We start from the raw sequence: 17,028 nt of genomic DNA, 5'->3' as shown, positions 1-17,028 counted from the left end.
ATATCAACGACTCATGGATAAAACTAAGAATACAATATATTGCTTTGCTGATGACAGCACACTTGTCTCGTCATTCTATTTGGATTCGGCAGCGGATGCACATCTTCACCGGCAGCAGAAAATTGAATATCTTAATGAGAATCTAGAAGTGATTTCGAACTAGGGTTCAATTCAATGCTACAGAAACTCAGGCTTTCTCTAAAGAGATAAATGTTTCCAAACCGGATATACTGATGTCGGGACAGACAATTCCGCTTTCTGCTTCGATAGGTTCGTTTGGGGGATTAAATGGACACCAATATGTCTGCCACAATCATGTTGCTGGAATTGCAAAGGCTGCTTCTCAAAAGCTTGGAACACTGTTCCGATCCTGAAAACTGTACCTCAGCAACTTTAGATGCTTCATAAAGCTCAGATCAGACCTTCTTTGGAGTATTGTTCCCATGTATGGAGCTTCGCCCCCCAAACGTACCCTGAAGCTGCTGGATTATATCCAGAAAAAAGCTATCCGCCTGACTGGAAACGTGAACATCACCTGCAACCTTGAATTTCTGGAACATCCAAGAAAGGTTGGACATTGGTCTCTCTTTTATAGATACTTTCACGGTGAGTGTTGAAGTGACTTGGCATATTTGGTTCCACCAAGAGTGATACCTGTCGGAAATATGCAACGGAATGTAACTGCTTATCGCTTTGAGGTTCATGTAAATGAAGATAATTCATAGTTATTGGCATTGATTCCAGAAACATCAAGAAATGTAAGGAAATTGATCGATACTCAATGAAAATCCATAACACTCAATTGTGAGATTTTCATTTAACACTTAATTATGAGATTTTCATTCAACACTTGATTATGAGATTTTCATTCAACACTTGATTGTGATATTTTCATTTAACACATGTTGTAATTTACAAAACTGCAACAAGTGATTTACCATACCATAGCTTCCTATAGTGTGGACGTGGATAGTCCCCCTCCTCATAATTTTCAAAAGGGACAAAATACCAAAACATAGTATTTGAAAAATTTGCGCATTTCTGTTTTTGATTTCATTCAAGACTTTTTCTTTATCGACTATGTAGAATCCACACCGTGTTACCATATTAAACATAATAATATTATCTGAACTTGACAGCTGCTATTGAGAATTCGCTTCATTTCATTTCAATTGGATCCTCATTTACGTAAGCCCGGCAATTTTCATAAGGCAGAAATTGTGTTCAATGTAGTATTTCCTGATGAACCAATTTGTCAAAAATATCTCAGGAAATTGGTTTAGAAGTAACAAATGGAAGTGTAGCTAGAGCTTGACGAAGTGAAAGAAACTCTATCCTGACGAGAAACAGATAGACATCGTTGTGTATCTAGTAAATAACCCCCTACAGTCCACGGTAGTTGCTCGTGAAAACGGTGTCTAACAGTCAAGAAATACTTTCAGAGACATAAGTTTTACATGAATCAAAGGAAGATAAATCTGTCAGAAGAATACAGTTTTCTGCGTTAATGTCCGAACGTATGATTTCAAATCGAAACTGTATGGGAGTATTCGTTTTAGTGACGAATGCAATTTTTTCTCAAATCAAAATGTCAACTAGTATGTGATACTAGTCAAACAAACACCTAAATATTTTTGCGAAAGGATCACACTCAAGCTACAAACAAAATAAATTTCTGGGAAATCATATTGTTTTCAAAACAGATATTGTTGATCCCACATACCTAGAGGAAAATCTAAGTGGTGATATATATAGAATCGAGAAAGGTTAATGCAGTCAAGCTGCTGGAAAATAATTTCATGAAAATCAAAAAATTAATAGATAATTACTATTTTGATCATTGCCATATTGATTTCAATTTAGGAGCTACTGGTAGACTATTTCAGTATATTGGGCATCGTAAGTACCGGGCAGGCGGTTCCCAATCGAGGACAAAATGTGAATAACCAAGTAAAGTACTTGATAAAAAGAACTGCGTAAACGCAAGCGATTCTTTTTTTGCGGCTTTTTCAAATGAAAAGTAATTTTTCAAATGTTATGGTAACTTGAAGACATAATTACGGAAACTTATGCTAGCAGTAACTCAGAAACATCATGAAATGTTAGAAATGAGTTGAAAAATAGACTGTTTGACTTTCAGAAGGTTCGAAGAGGATACTTTGAATATTTGCTAAACATTTTTTTTACATGAATATGAACGATGATAAAATAAAATGCCATCGTTTTATAGCATTGAAATTGATACTTATCTATTGCAAAAGATGTAAATAATATATTCCAAGAAATCAGACATAGGTTGGCAGATTTACAAAATTCCTGGTTCCAATTTGAAACATCAATAACGTCGCAACCAGTTACCAAAATTCAAAATCATTAAGTTGTATAGAGGATTGAAATAGGCACCTTTCATATGAAATATTGTCAAATATGGAAAATAATCATGCAGTAATTCAAATTTATTCAAGTAAATACGTGAATTGAAAGATGTTCCAACCTCAACTTCAATATTCTAAAACAAAAACATTCAGTCTGTCGACTCTGACAATCCGTCGTGAATGGTTGTAGTGTCCGCTTATGAATTCTACAAGTAAAAAAAGGTGTAAAAATTGTAGCAAGACCTTAACTTCAATTTATATCGGTGAGACTTTTTTCCTAAGCGAAAGATAAAGTGGTTTTTTCAGAGGGGTATGCCGAATATTATTGGCATATATTCCTGATATCACCATGAGCTCCACTAACATACCGAGTGTTTCTGACTACAGGGACACTCAAAGTAATCAATCAGATGTTCAATCCAACTCATACTCTACTGCAGTTCAAAGCTTTAAATTTCCATCCAGAGCAAGCCATACTCTTCAATTCTATCGAAGGAGTTAAAATACAGGAGTACAGCATCGCCATCGTAACCAAAGTTCAGCCTAAAAATATAATTTTCTCCTCCAGTATCTCCAATAACAGAGTTTGCATAAACCTTTCCAGTCTTGCAGTTGTAGATACTTTCCTTCAACAAGGTGAAGAAATAGTGATGAGCCAACAACTACTGAAATCACGAAGGTTAATAACACGCGCAACACGTTTAATCCTATCAAATGTATGCCCGTCGATCCCCACATCATAATTGAAAATAGCCTCAAAGACCTAGGTTTGAGCCTTATGTCGCCTATAACCTTTCTCAGAATCGGGATTTCACGATCAGAGTTCAGTCATATTCTTGGTTTCCGAAGGCAAGCCTACCTCTCACAAGAAACCTATTAAAGTTTCTGACCCCCTTTTCTTCATTTTTTTTCCTTATTAACAAAATTCATTCTGAATAAGGAAATGAATGAGGAAAACCCCTTAGTAACATGTTTGCAGGAAACTAACTTAAAGACTGCACATACATACGAATTGAAATCTGACAATTCTTTCCATAAAATTAGAAATAGCCCACTTAGAGACTGCGGTGGAGTCACCATTTATAATAAAAAAATCGATCGCTTCAAAAATGGTTACAATAACGTCAGAACTCGAAGTTATAGCAGTTCTTGTCACATTTCCGCGAAAATTATGTATCTGTAATGTATATATTCCACCGAATGTAGAGTTTACCTTTCGAGAACTTGATACGATAATTCAACAGCTTCCAAAACCCTTCATCATTGTAGGAGATTTCAATGCCCACAATCCTCTATGGGGCTGCTCATCTTCTAACAAACGCCGAGTAGTCTTAGAGGAATACATCAACCTTTCCAACCTCGTTATACTAAACAATGGTTGAATTACGAGATTCAATAGCACATCTGGCAACCATTCCGCTATAGACTTAGGCTTTTGCACGCCAACGATTTCTACATCGCTCTCTTGGAAAGTATCGTCACAAGTATACGACAGTGATCATTTTCCAATCTTGATTGAAAGCAATGATAACTCATTTCGGACACCAACATATCATCCCACATGCAAACTCAAGAATGTACAGCATAACAAATGGACTCACTATGAGAACCTCATCGACTTCAAGTTATCAGATATTTCTTCTACAAATTTCAATTATGACGTGAATACGCCGGTGGAGAAATTCACCAAAATTATAATCGAATCGATATCCACTGTCATAGGTAAAAATTCACAATTAACACATCACTATTCAGTATCATGGTGGAAAGACAAATGTCAGGCAGTAACAATTGAGTGCAAACGTTCTATCAATAGATTGAAACGACATTTCTCCCTTGAAAACAAAGTCGAATTTAACCGGCTCAGAGCTCGCCAATGATTTTTTCTTAAGCAAAGCAAACGAAAATCTTGGAAAAATTATGTAAACACTTTGAACCAGCACACATCAATAGCTGAAGTATGAAGAAAAGTAAACAGGATCCGAAGGTCGAAAGGAAATCACATTTCCTTCCTTATTGATGACGATATCGTCGTATCAAATAGCCGCGAGATTGCTAACATTCTAGCTGTTGAATTCTAACAACAGTCTTGTGACGTCAACTACGATATTAACTTTTTAATTGAAGACGACGATGAAAATTTATTAAAAATCGATATAACCATGGATGAACTCGAAGAGGCATTGTCTAAAGTGGAAGGCCATACACCGGGGCCTGATGACATCCCGTATATATTCATCACGAAACTGCCACAATCCGGCAAACTCCATCTCCTAGGGATTTATAACACTTTATACCGCACCAGACAACTTCCCATATCTTGGTCTAATTCTATTGTACTGCCTCTTCTGAAACAGAATGAATCTCCATCTGATCCCGACTCATATAGACCTATTTCCCTTATCTCCACCATGTGTAAGGTATCGGAGAAGATTTTGAACTCTAGACTACAGTTTTTTCTCGAGCAGCATAACCTGATAATTCCTCAACAAAGTGGATTTCGCAAAAACCGCTCAGCAACAGACAATTTGGTTATCCTACAGTCAGCCATACACGAGTCCTTCGCAAATCGACACAAGGTTACATCTATCTTTTTCGATATTCATCGAGCATTCAATTCAGTTTGGAATCGCAACGTATTGGAACAGATGAAAAAGTGGCATATTCAAGGAAATCTACTTGCTTTTATAATTTTTTTTTGAAAAAAATAGATCCTTTTCTGTGAGAGCGGATGGCATAGACTCTGAGAAAAAGTACCTCAAAAATGGATCCCCTCAGGGATCATCACTCAGCGACACCCTCTTTCTCATAGCCATCAACGACATCTTGAAGAATATCGAATCCTCAGTCAAAGGGCTGCTATACGCGGATGACCTAGTCCTATTTGTCAGTGGCAGAAATATAAACACATTGGAGACTTCTTCAGGAGGTGATATCAAGTCTGGAATTATGGTCCCTCAATACAGGTTTCCAATTTTCACCAGCGAAGTCCAAATGCCTTCTATTTTCTAAACAGCAAGCAATTAACTTCCCAAACTTTACGCTCAATGGACAGCAGTTAGAATTCGTTGAGGAAACAAAGTTTCTTGGGATGACGTTTGACTACAAACTGAATTGGAACGCCCATATTCGCAATGTCAAGAAATCTTGTCAAAATGGTTTGAACCTAATGAAGGTTTCGTCAAATCACACCTGGGGAGCGGACTGCAAAACATTATTAACCATCTATCGGGCGCTAATAAGATCTAAAATAGACTATGGATGTATTGCCTACTCTACTGCTGGATATCATTCAACATGCCGCCATTAGGATAGCCTTAGGAGCATACCGTAGTAGTCCAGTGGAAAGTTTACTTATCGAAGGAGGAGAACAGCCTCTCGATCTTCGCCGTGAATACACGACCATGACGTATGCTGCAAGAATTTCTGATAATATAAACAACCCCGTCTATCACTATACCTTCAGTAACAGATTTCCCCTTCTGTTCAATCAAAGTAATGAAGGTGCTTCACCACTCTACGCAAAAATGTCAAAAAATCCTAATAATCCTGTAGTCCCTAATAATTTCATGTCACTTAGTTTCTGCTCTTCACCACCATGGACCATAAAGATCCCATCCTGTAACACCCAACTCTCCACCCACAGGAAAAATGATATAACACCAAGTTTCATCCAAAAAACTTTCAGCTATAATATCCCAAGGACATTGATAACTAACGAAATAATTTTATCAGTTTTCGAAAGCACGTTATTTGGTAACATCCTCCCGACGCCGAAGGCGGAGGGATGTTACCTAAAATAACGTGCTTGAGGAAGTTGTGATAAAATTATGAGTTATTTATCAATGTTCGAGGGATATTCGGTGAGAAAATTTTTTGCGATTCGAACAAAATTATTTATCGAACACACAGTTATTAAAAGAACAATTCGTATAATGATATTCCGTTGATCTTGCTATATTTGCCTCGGTTACTGCATAGGTGTTTCCACGTATACTATTGATTATTTGGTTATGATGTTCCTGATCAATATTCAAATACTATTGACAGTTTTTTTTGGTGTATTTTCTTCAATGATTTTGTCAATTGCCGCATCATTTTGAACACCAAAGCGAGGAAGTGACATTTTCGAAATAAATTGAATTACTGAAATGTCAAACAACTTTATTGTGTTGGTTGCTTAGCAATGTCATGACATAAGTGATAACTACCCGTGAAAACTATCCATTGGTAGTTATCAGTGTAATGATGGTTTCATTGGTTATTTCGACACACATGACTAGAAATAGACAAATTTGATAGGATAATTTTTTTGGCAAAAAATTTTCTACGAAATAATCTCTAACTACAAGGAATACAATAACTTATACACAGATGCTTCGAAATCTTCTGATTGTGTGGGAGCAGCCGTCATTACAAAATGCTTGCCTACCGTCTGTCGTCAATCTGTAATGTATACAGGTGAGTTATACGCCATAGATCAAGCGATAGCAGACTGTGAAAGACTGGAAGGCAACTCTGTTATTATCATCGATTCTCTCAGCGCAATTCATGGAATCAGACAGTTATACCCAAACAATTCACTACTTGTTCGTATAAAAGAAAGGATATCCAAGCTAATGCAGAAACAAAATTGGATTAAACTAATGTGGATACCTTCCCATACTGGAATCAGAGGCAATGAGAAAGCCGATGCAGTCGCTCGCAATGTTACAGTCACTCCTTCCGCAACACAAATTTCCAACTCAGATTACTTTAATTTCATAAACTAATAGCAAACACTTGGAAAGAAAGATGGATGGCCATGTAATTAAATAAATTACGTGAGATAAATCTCGACATGCACTTCTAGAATCGGCCCAACGAAGACATCAAGTCATCCTTACTCGTCTCAGAATCGGACACACAAGACTAACACACCAACACCTTATGAAGAAAGAATATGCTGCGAAGTGTGATATTTGTGGTGTAATCAACAATGTGAAACACATTATCCTTGAGTGCCCAGTTTTTGAATATGAAAGACAAGAAGCAAGACTTCCCAGTGATCTCAATTCCGCCCTAGACGTGGTGAACTTGAACTTTCCAGTAACCTTTTAGAAATCTATTCATTTATTACATAAAATATAATTATACCTAATTTTTCCTCCGGTAATAACCCTTCGCGGTTGATGCGGTTATTTTTGAAAAAAAAAACACTCAGTATTCAGAATTCCATCTTTTAATATTCCAAGTTCATCGACATCGAAATTGATCCCATCACAGGATACAGAAATATAAAACAATCTCCAAATACGCAAACTTTTACAAAAACAAAATTTTACCTTAGTACAGTGACTGGATCAAAGTTGTAATGTCAGCGTATAAATCTTCATAAATATTGAGGGAGGTCAAGATCATGAACAGACATTATTCAGATCTTCATTGCAGTATCTATTGATCATCACCAATGCAGCACATCTCCTTGTCTTCAATCCTGCTGGGTGGCAGTATAATGTAAGTTTATGGTGTTTTAATGTATTTTTTTTTATTAACATTTGAGTGTGAGTTTATTTTTTCCGTTTCTTTACAATAAATATTCAAATGCGTTCTTAAATGAGTTCTTTCATCATTTGGATGAATGAATGAATGGGTGAAACAGCGAATAAAATCCTCTCGTTAATAGCCAAGCGAGTACTGAGTTGCGACACGTGGTGGAGGCGCAGGGCATCGATGCCGGTACCTCTTCAATAAGGTCTATTTTGTAACACATGTATTTTTTCTGATTTTGCTACTCTTTTATAATCATTAGAGTGAGTTGTCATATTAATTGACATTAAATTTCCCATTTTTGTATTTCATTTGCTGTTTTCATTGTAATAATTTTCAATTCAGTATACGTGATATTTAGTTGACATAACTGCATGAACAAATAGATATCGTCGGTCCAATGCCAAAGTCACGAATGTGCATAATTGATGTTTTGAGAAAAACGTATTTTAAATATTGACGACATTGCTAAAAATAGAGATTTCATTTTGTGGAACTTAACCACTATTGACACTACTTTTGCAAAACAAAAAATAATGTCAGTTGAAAATTTTAAATTTTTGTAATATTTTTCAAAAAAATGCACATTCGTTGTTTCGGCTTTGCAAAATTTACGACATACGATGTTTCGTTAAAACAAATAAAACCCATAATATTAGGAAAATTAACAATAGTTTTATTAAAAACAACGTTTTGAACATCTAAACAAAAGAAACAAACATAAAATTCCTTTACAGAAAAAACTTAAATAAAACATAATCGTTCGTCGCGAACTGAACAAAAACTAACATAAAATTTCTCTATAAAAAAAATAAATGAAACATCAACATTTCGTATTCGTCAGTATCGGAGTAAACAAAATAAAAAACAACAATAAAATCCTAAAAAATTAACGTTTAGTCTTCGTCAGTATCGGACTCTTCACCAATGTCTGGTTCCGGTAAATTGTCCCTTACCTTGGGATTTGTTTTTAGGGACCTGTAAAAATCATGGTACGCTTTCGGTATTGTTAAATCCTTACACATTGTATCCAGGTCTTTCCATTTTGCCTCGCTGATGGGAAAGTCATTTTGATAGGCCTTTTTCAAGTGGGCTTGTTTTTGACGGCCTCTGTTTTTTTTGCAGGTCACTTCAATAAAAACATCGGTAAAGTCTATTTTGTAAAGAACTTTTATGCAATTATTCTCTGTAATATACCGAAGACAGCAAATTTTTCTCCAGGGAATGTTATTGAAATTAAGGAAATTAATATTATTTGAAAATCCTTTGAAATCTAAAAATTCATCAAACGTCAAAAACTTTACAGTGAAAGGACATGGTGTGATACGTGCATCTCTTATAAGTTGCGCCCACCCCTCAGGGGTATAAACGGGTACATATCTTGCCTTCTTCTCTATTTTCGAGTGAACGGAGTCACACTCCATTTCAGTATGCACATGGCTGCAAATATTGAATTTTTTTGCTGGCCTCCACAGCCGTCAGACATCATATGCACTGCTTCGATCTCAGAATGGCTCATAATATAATCATAAACACAGGATGAAATTTCGTTAGCCCCTCTTTTTCCCTTTGTTTCGTTCCACAAGTAGCACATAACATTTTGGTTTCCTAAATTATAGATTGTGAAATTATACACCGCTAGTTTCCTTAAATAAAATATTTGTCCAGCGCATCCTTTGGGAGTTGTTAACACTGCCTGCAAATCAAAATTTAAAGCCAAGACCTTGGGATTCTCTTTTGCTATTAACTTGTCCACATCGCGGGCTTGTCTAGCTTCATTTTTTCTATTGAGATGTTTTTGATACGTTTCGTCTTCTACCCTTTTCTCTTCTTCAGACATACTTTTGTATGCCAAACATTTCTTACATTGGTCTTTTTTGGCTTAAAGAAGCCTAAGTTGTATTCGGAAAATATCTGGCGATATTTCTCAAATGTAACAATTTTCACATTTTCAGTGCTGCACAACTCTTTGTACATCCTGTACATAATTGATACATTAAGAGATGGGTCAAGGTACTTCTTTTTACTAGATTGACGACAATAATGCGATTCTACCGCTGGAAAGGATAGAATCTGGTTTCGTATAAATGTTTCAACATTCTGTGGTAATTTGTTTGATGGTTGATGTTTCCCGCGTTTATCTGGTTCTAAAGCTCCATTGGAAGAGTGCTTGTTTGCGGCACTTCGCATAAAGGCGTCTGTCACATTTAATGTGGCCATAAAAAATGCTCTACACACTGTAAGTTTATTTCCATCAACCGTAAGACTATACACACAGGTGTAGTTTTTCCTGGAATTTTCGATACCTCTTGTCGTCCGTTTCTTTGTTTTTTTTTCAATGTGATTATACAGAAATTGACGTTGATCGTCAATGCAGCTCAAATTGCGAAAATCATTATAAACCCTTATTCGGTTTGGCTCGCTAACTGAAGCTGCACATTTATGTTTTGGTTTATTGAGACAAGGTACCGGCAAAAGAGGACGTGAAGGTTTCTCGATTCCCCTATGACCAATGTAAGACTCACCTCTGAGCCTTTTAACCTTCCTTACATTTTTCTTCCATAATTTCTCGTTTTTCTTTTTTTAGTAGATACCTTTTCACGGTCAGGTCAGGTCAACATCACTTTCCCATGAGCTCTCATTTTCTATATCTGACGAATCTGAAGGTTCATAGAGATCCGAAGAAGATCTAGAAACATACGAGTAATCTTCTTCCAGTGTTCCTGGTAAAGCTGGAGGCAGATCATCAGGTTGGACAACCAGGCGAGATGTTGACGGGTAATGATTTAATTCACTGCAATGTTGCTGTGTATCTGGATGCTCGATGGTGTTTGTTGAGGACAGTTCGTTACGCATAGTATCATCTGAAAACAGAAAAAAAAAATACTAAGAAACATAACCTAAAAGCTTGTTACAAAAAGTGAAGATTTTCGACTATAAATCCTATTATTTTCTTTTCATTTAACAATTAATATTTTCTTACCTTGAGCTTGTAATTTTTGGCAATTTCTCATTATTCTTGCTATTCGGGAACTCATATTTTACCTAGATCACTATAATCACGAATATCTTAAAGCACAATTGTTTACACTGCCAAAATAACGAATGTGGCACATTCGTGAATTTGGATCTACATGGTAAAATAATTTACAACGGCAAAAGCACAAACGTGGTACATTCGTCTTTTCGTTATTGCATCAAATCTCCAACTGACGCTTTCGTGGAATACGTCCCAACTAGAAGGGAGAGAGGGGATGAGCAAATACTTTCGCGCTTTTGGCATTGCTACTATGAAGTAAATTCCGACATTTTGCTGCACATAGGTGAAAATGTGCAAATTGGCACATTCGTGACTTTGGCATTGGACCGACGATATAGAATCCATCTCAGCAAATATACATGTGCTCCAAATGGAATCCTTCACGAATATGATCTATTACATCTACCCTTATAAAAAACGTCCCTGGCTACTATTTTTGCTAACATAACACAAACTTATTGTTTGTACATTTGACACACAAGCTGTTGCTGAATTTTTTCATGAAATCGAAAACTTTGACATCGAAAGCTGGTTAACGGAATAACAGACTGAACGCCTGCATGGAAAAATCCTTATCTTTTACACACAGTATAAATATGAACTCTTATTGGTTGGTTTATGATGTTGTTTTCAATACAGTGTAATGTAGAATATTGAAAAGTCCCTCAGATTTAGTACTATTCTCAGTAACTTTTGAAAAAAGTTTCATTTTAATATAACCGTCAACTATTTAAACTCTTTCCTTTGAGTTTGAAGCTTAATAATTCATTCGCTATAAATAGTGATTGCGAGACAATATCAAGAGGTATTAAAAGATGATGGTCTTCAAAAATTTTATTGAAACATGTTTTACATGGCACTACACTTCATACATAACTCTTTTTCAAATTTGTTCTCAAATACTATTGTTTACTATTTGTTGCATAATCTTATGCGCCTCCCCTATAACAAAATTAAATTTGTTAAACTATGGTCTATAAATGTATATAATCCTTCATGAAAATTTGTAGTTAAGAATGTCCAGAGTACATATAATATTGAAAAAATAGTTCATCTAGTTAGGTATACGGAAAAAATAAAAAATTATGAATATTTTGATGAATGAGTATTCTGACTCAAACGAAAATATGCAATTTTGAACATATAAGAATCAGGAATAGTTAGGATATAATAATTAGAGAATAGTGATCAAATAAAAATGCAGATATATTAATATTTTTTCAGTTGCATTTTTCAAATACAATTTTACATACAATTAGTTAAGGAAAAATATGTTGTAATTACATACGAAAAGAAACATAACACCACCTGCCAGAAAAAGTACAAACAAGTCAATGTCACCACATGGTTTTCTTTTTATTTTGTATGGAAAGTAATAGGAAATAGCATCTCAGACTGATTATCTACAGACAGTTAAGTTTTATGAGAAATAAAGGAAGCATATAGACATATTGAAAAGGTGAGAATTGATGATTATGTATTTATTTTATTTTTAATGTCATAAATTATAAATTCATTCAATGTATTGAAAAAGAATAATTCATACAGGTAGACTATATACACGAGATGAAAAGGCAGATTTGGAGGACGCTCCCAAAACTGCATGAAATTTTTTATTTTTAAAGGTGTGTACAATGTGCTAGGTGTTCATGAGGAATAATGATGATAATAATATGAATTTTTTATGAGGCATGAAATGAAATGCGCATATACTACGTCAGGGTAATTATGAAGGAAGGTGAAGCAGTATAAAGAGAATAATAATAATATATGCAAAATCTGAGAGATCCAATTCACATGTGGTTTCTAATATATATTTATCAGATATAATTCAATATTCGTCGTTGGTACTAGCCAGGAAAGTACTTGTTTTCGATAGATATTTCCAATAGCTGTTTATTTTCATTGAAAAGAAAATAAATTGCTATTGATATTTCCAATTTCCTATTATTCAGTGAAATGCCTGCCTATTCAATTGTCACATGAGGTGACAATTGAATAGGCAGGTGACAAATAGTGTGAGCAATCAATAAAAATTGTAGAAAAGAAATTAATGTTGAATTGGATGTGTCATAAGGAACCAATGATCTTTGAAAGTATGCTCTAGCATAAATTAAAAAGTATGCTCCATAGTTGTGAAAGAAAGTGTGTAAGGTATCTTCTGTCTATTGTCAAATTAAGTTTGATGTGTATTATATGTACTCTAACCAATTAGTTTAAAATGTCAATTGATTGTTAACTATATAATGCAGCGATTTTTGTTGATTTTCTTTATTCTCGAATTTATTAGTAATACAACCTAGCTATAAGAATAGTACTACATCATGAAAGAATTTACTGTGATGTTGCAATCGAGGCAACACCACATCCCAAGGCACCACGAGGCAGTCACTAATCCACTACTCCATCACCCCTGTTACGGTTTTCCACTCCAGGACATTAAAAAGATCATACCACAGGCAGCCTAGGGAAACATGAAGTTGAATCATCATGGTCAAATGAATGAACTATAGGAATATCGCAGTCACTAGTGCCATATTCAACCAGAAACAAATACTTACGTTATTGCGTTAGCAGTTGTTCTGAGTAGCTGATAAACAGTTCCTGTATCGGCAGACATCATCCATAGACATAATAATATGTGAATAGAATCGTAATACTCAAAACAATTCAGAATCACCGTCATACAGTTGAGTACTGGGATAATCCAAATCCTAAGCAGCCTACAGAAAATAGCCAAGCGAGTACTGAGTTGCGACAAAATCACTAGACCTCATTTCCATTTGGTATCTTGTTCGAAATCTAAGAAGGGAGGGCCCATTTACGCCCGCACATTTGAGATATAAACAATTTTCAAATATTTCTTTTAAAAAGGTAGAAGGCCATATTATTCAAAATGTTATATTATAGTAAAATTCAGTAAATTGAGTAAAATTCAGTCAGTACGAACATGCCTGAGGAAACTATTGCATAGCGAAACACGAATATTCGAATAAGAAATATCGAGTTACAATTAGTATCAGATCATGCAGTCAAATCTATTTGAAGACTCGAAGTAATTGCATAATTTCAGCATCACTATTCTTGATTTTTTCTGACTGTAGCTAAATAATTCTATTTCAGATTTCCATTAAAAATTTGAATTTAACCAGTACTCACCAATAATAGGTGCTTTGAACCTCGCTCCGAAGGAAAATACGAGGGGATGCAAACTCTCCACAAGGATCAAGTCAAATTCCTCATCAGAATGTATCAAATCTTGCACTGCACCGTATTCCAGTATCGCGTGCATAACCGAAAACATCATATTGTGTATAGTTATGAAATTCTTGACCAGAAAATTTTCTTTAGCAGCATTCTTCTGAAGATCAAATTTTCCTAGTATGTCGTAGGCGAAACTTATGTCAATTTCAGTAAGGTTCGTCAAGCTAGAATCATTAAGGATATTGGGGGATATTACGGTCACATTGTGTCCTCTGATGGATAGTTCTCTCCATATGGGTCTGTACGCGATTTGATGACTAATCGAAGGAACAAAAAATATCCCTAAGATTTTGGCACTATCACTCTCTAAAATCAACCCGAAACATAAAAGCGCTAAATTGATCAACTTGAGTAGCCACATTCTTCAAGAGCTTGGCAATTCTAGCTGTGCCTCTGAATATTGGATGCGTAGTGGATCATCTGGCGGAGTGGGGTGAGAGCTCATTAACATCGATGAACTCCTTTATCGAACATTGTGTTAGTACAGTAAGTGGAGAAGATATTCTGTGTGGTGAACTGTCAGTTATACAGTGTGTGAAAGCCAAATGGAATGAATTATTTCGGTAACGGTACATATTTCAAAAAAATCCGGAAACACGTCAAATTCAAATTATAATTTTACATACTCCAATGGAAAAATACTACCCCCACCTACAACCCCCGTCAAATGACAGGTACAGCCCAAATTTTTTAAATAGGAAGTATATATATCTTCTGGGAGGTCTCTTTATTCTCTATTCAAAAATGTTATCGCTTTCAAGTTTATTGCAAAAATCAGGATAAAATGCAATATACTCAAAACTAATTTCATGATGAGGTATTGATAATAAGAAAGTAAGTAAAAACCAAAGCAATGTTTTTTTTGGATGATATCCTTTAAAAAACTGTTAATAATTTTCGTGGCAACGTTAGTTTACAACATTAGTTGCCAGTATTTTGATTTAAGTTTGAAGTTAGTTTACTTCAAGTCTGACAAATGGCTACATTATTTGAAATGCATGAAATAATAGTTTTACAAATAATTGATCACGGAGATAAAACCTGAAAACAACAGGAAATAGGTCGCCTTTTTCATGACAAATTCCCTAATTTACCGCCCATATCTCAAGGAACAATAAGCAAAATAGAGAAGCAGGTTCGCGATCTTGGTCATGTAGGGCAGATAGAAACAGCAGCTGGCAATGCAGCGAGTGATGAACTCAAATTAGATTTGATGCTTGAGTTTGAGGAAAACCCACATACATCGAGTAGACAGGCATCCACTACATTCAATGTTAGCCATACATCGATAGTAAACATATTGTAAACTACAATCATACATGTTTCGATTGTGCCATTCAATATATTCGAATATTCAACTCATTCTAAGATAAATATGTCTCAATAGCAGTGTCCTCAAAAGAGAACACTGGGCAAATCTCACATGATTGGATGAATGCATATTTTTTCAGATCATTCAGAGAATGAATCAAAGCCGAATTCCATTCAAGAATTTAGAAGATGCCATCGCATATTTGGAATCGGAGGAAATCGAAGCTGATATTCTCGCTTTACCTCTCGACGTAGATGAGCTCACAGATGAAGAATTTTTTGACTATAAAGATCTCGGAGACCCTGTTTTATCTGATGTAGCAGGCACCATAGAAATACACATTTCAACAGATGACGATGACGCCGGAAAAATTATTTCTCCAGCTTCTATGAAAGACGATGAAGACGATAATATACCTCTTTCAATACTGCGCAAACACTTCTCTATCGAGAACAATAAAATACCTCAATCCGCTCCTGCTGCTTGCTGGAAAGAAACCGAGCCTGTTCATGAAGCTTGGCAGAAGAGAAATTTGGCAAGTCGAAAATTGGACGAAATGAAGGTGGTGTTGGCGAATAAAACACCGGTCAACATTTTTGAAACAATATTTCCATCTGAGGTTCTGGAGCTCATCGTGGATGAGACAAATCAGTATACTATGTCTGTGAAAAATAAACAAGGATTCAGAGTTTCTGTGGATGAAATAAAAATATTTTTGGGTTTTCTAATATTTTCTGGTTACCGTACATTACCATCTGATCGTGATTATTGGTCTGAAGCTGATGACCTGGGAAAGAAACTAGTGAAAGATGCTATGAGTAGAAATGCTTATTTACAACTCTGATTCACTTCCAAGACAACTCCAAAGCAGAACACAATAAAGGTGATGGAGGATTCAAAATAAGACCCCTTCTAGATATCGTAAACTGCAAATTCCGTCAGTATAGTGTGTTTGAGGAACATTTGTCAATTGATGAAATGATGGTGGAATACTAAGGGCGTCACTCCTTGAAACAATTCATGAAGGGTAAGTCAATACGTTTTGGCTATAAGTTTTGTGCCTTATGTGGTATCAGGGGATATTGTTTCAATTTCGATCTTTATTGTGGAAAAGTAGCAACACAGAACGATAAAAATAAAACACTGGTAAGCACTGTTGTTGAAAATATGTTGTCAGTTGTGGATGATCCGACAAGCCATATTGTATACTTTGGGAAATAAAATTCAGAGCTACAGGAACAGTGAGAGATAACCGCATGAAGAAATGTCCACTGAAAAAAGTGAAACAGCTACGAAAAAAAGATCGTGGAACTTATGATTATCAGTAAGATACAGCTAATCAAGTGACTTTTGTTCGATGGAACGATAAAAAAATGTGTCTCTGTTGGAACTAATTTTGATACAATACTTCCTATCGTGAATGTCTCAAGATGGAATCGGCTAAGAAAAGAAAGAATACCTACTCCTCAACCAGCAATGATAAGCAACTATAATAAATATATGCGTGG

The 17,028-nt window shown here is 35.4% G+C and overlaps 2 protein-coding genes across 2 annotated transcripts in view; both read right to left on the bottom strand.

Moving 5' to 3' along the window:
- Positions 1-14,638, bottom strand: part of LOC111513316 (UDP-glucosyltransferase 2) — a 32,747-nt gene extending 18,109 nt beyond the window's left edge. The window contains exon 1 of the mRNA XM_023169518.2: positions 14,104-14,638. Coding sequence (XP_023025286.2) covers positions 14,104-14,569 — 466 coding nt within the window. The 5' untranslated portion in view covers positions 14,570-14,638. The remainder of the gene's footprint in view (positions 1-14,103) is intronic.
- LOC141485026 (uncharacterized) lies at positions 8,560-11,824 on the bottom strand. The gene is made up of 2 exons (XM_074180886.1): positions 10,888-11,824; positions 8,560-10,768 (listed from the first exon to the last, which is right to left on the bottom strand). Exons 1-2 carry the CDS (start codon positions 10,940-10,942, stop codon positions 10,509-10,511), a joined length of 315 nt encoding a protein of 104 aa, XP_074036987.1. The 5' UTR covers positions 10,943-11,824; the 3' UTR covers positions 8,560-10,508.
- Positions 14,639-17,028: the final 2,390 nt, after the last annotated feature.

The sequence above is a fragment of the Leptinotarsa decemlineata genome, unplaced genomic scaffold (genome assembly GCF_025532065.1).
Source record: "Leptinotarsa decemlineata unplaced genomic scaffold, Ldec_3_MD MMD2_tig00026307_RagTag_RagTag, whole genome shotgun sequence".
NCBI classification, from domain to species: domain Eukaryota; kingdom Metazoa; phylum Arthropoda; class Insecta; order Coleoptera; family Chrysomelidae; genus Leptinotarsa; species Leptinotarsa decemlineata.
The sequence above is the reverse complement of the archived record's forward strand: the minus strand, read 5'-3'. Positions and strand labels throughout refer to the sequence as shown.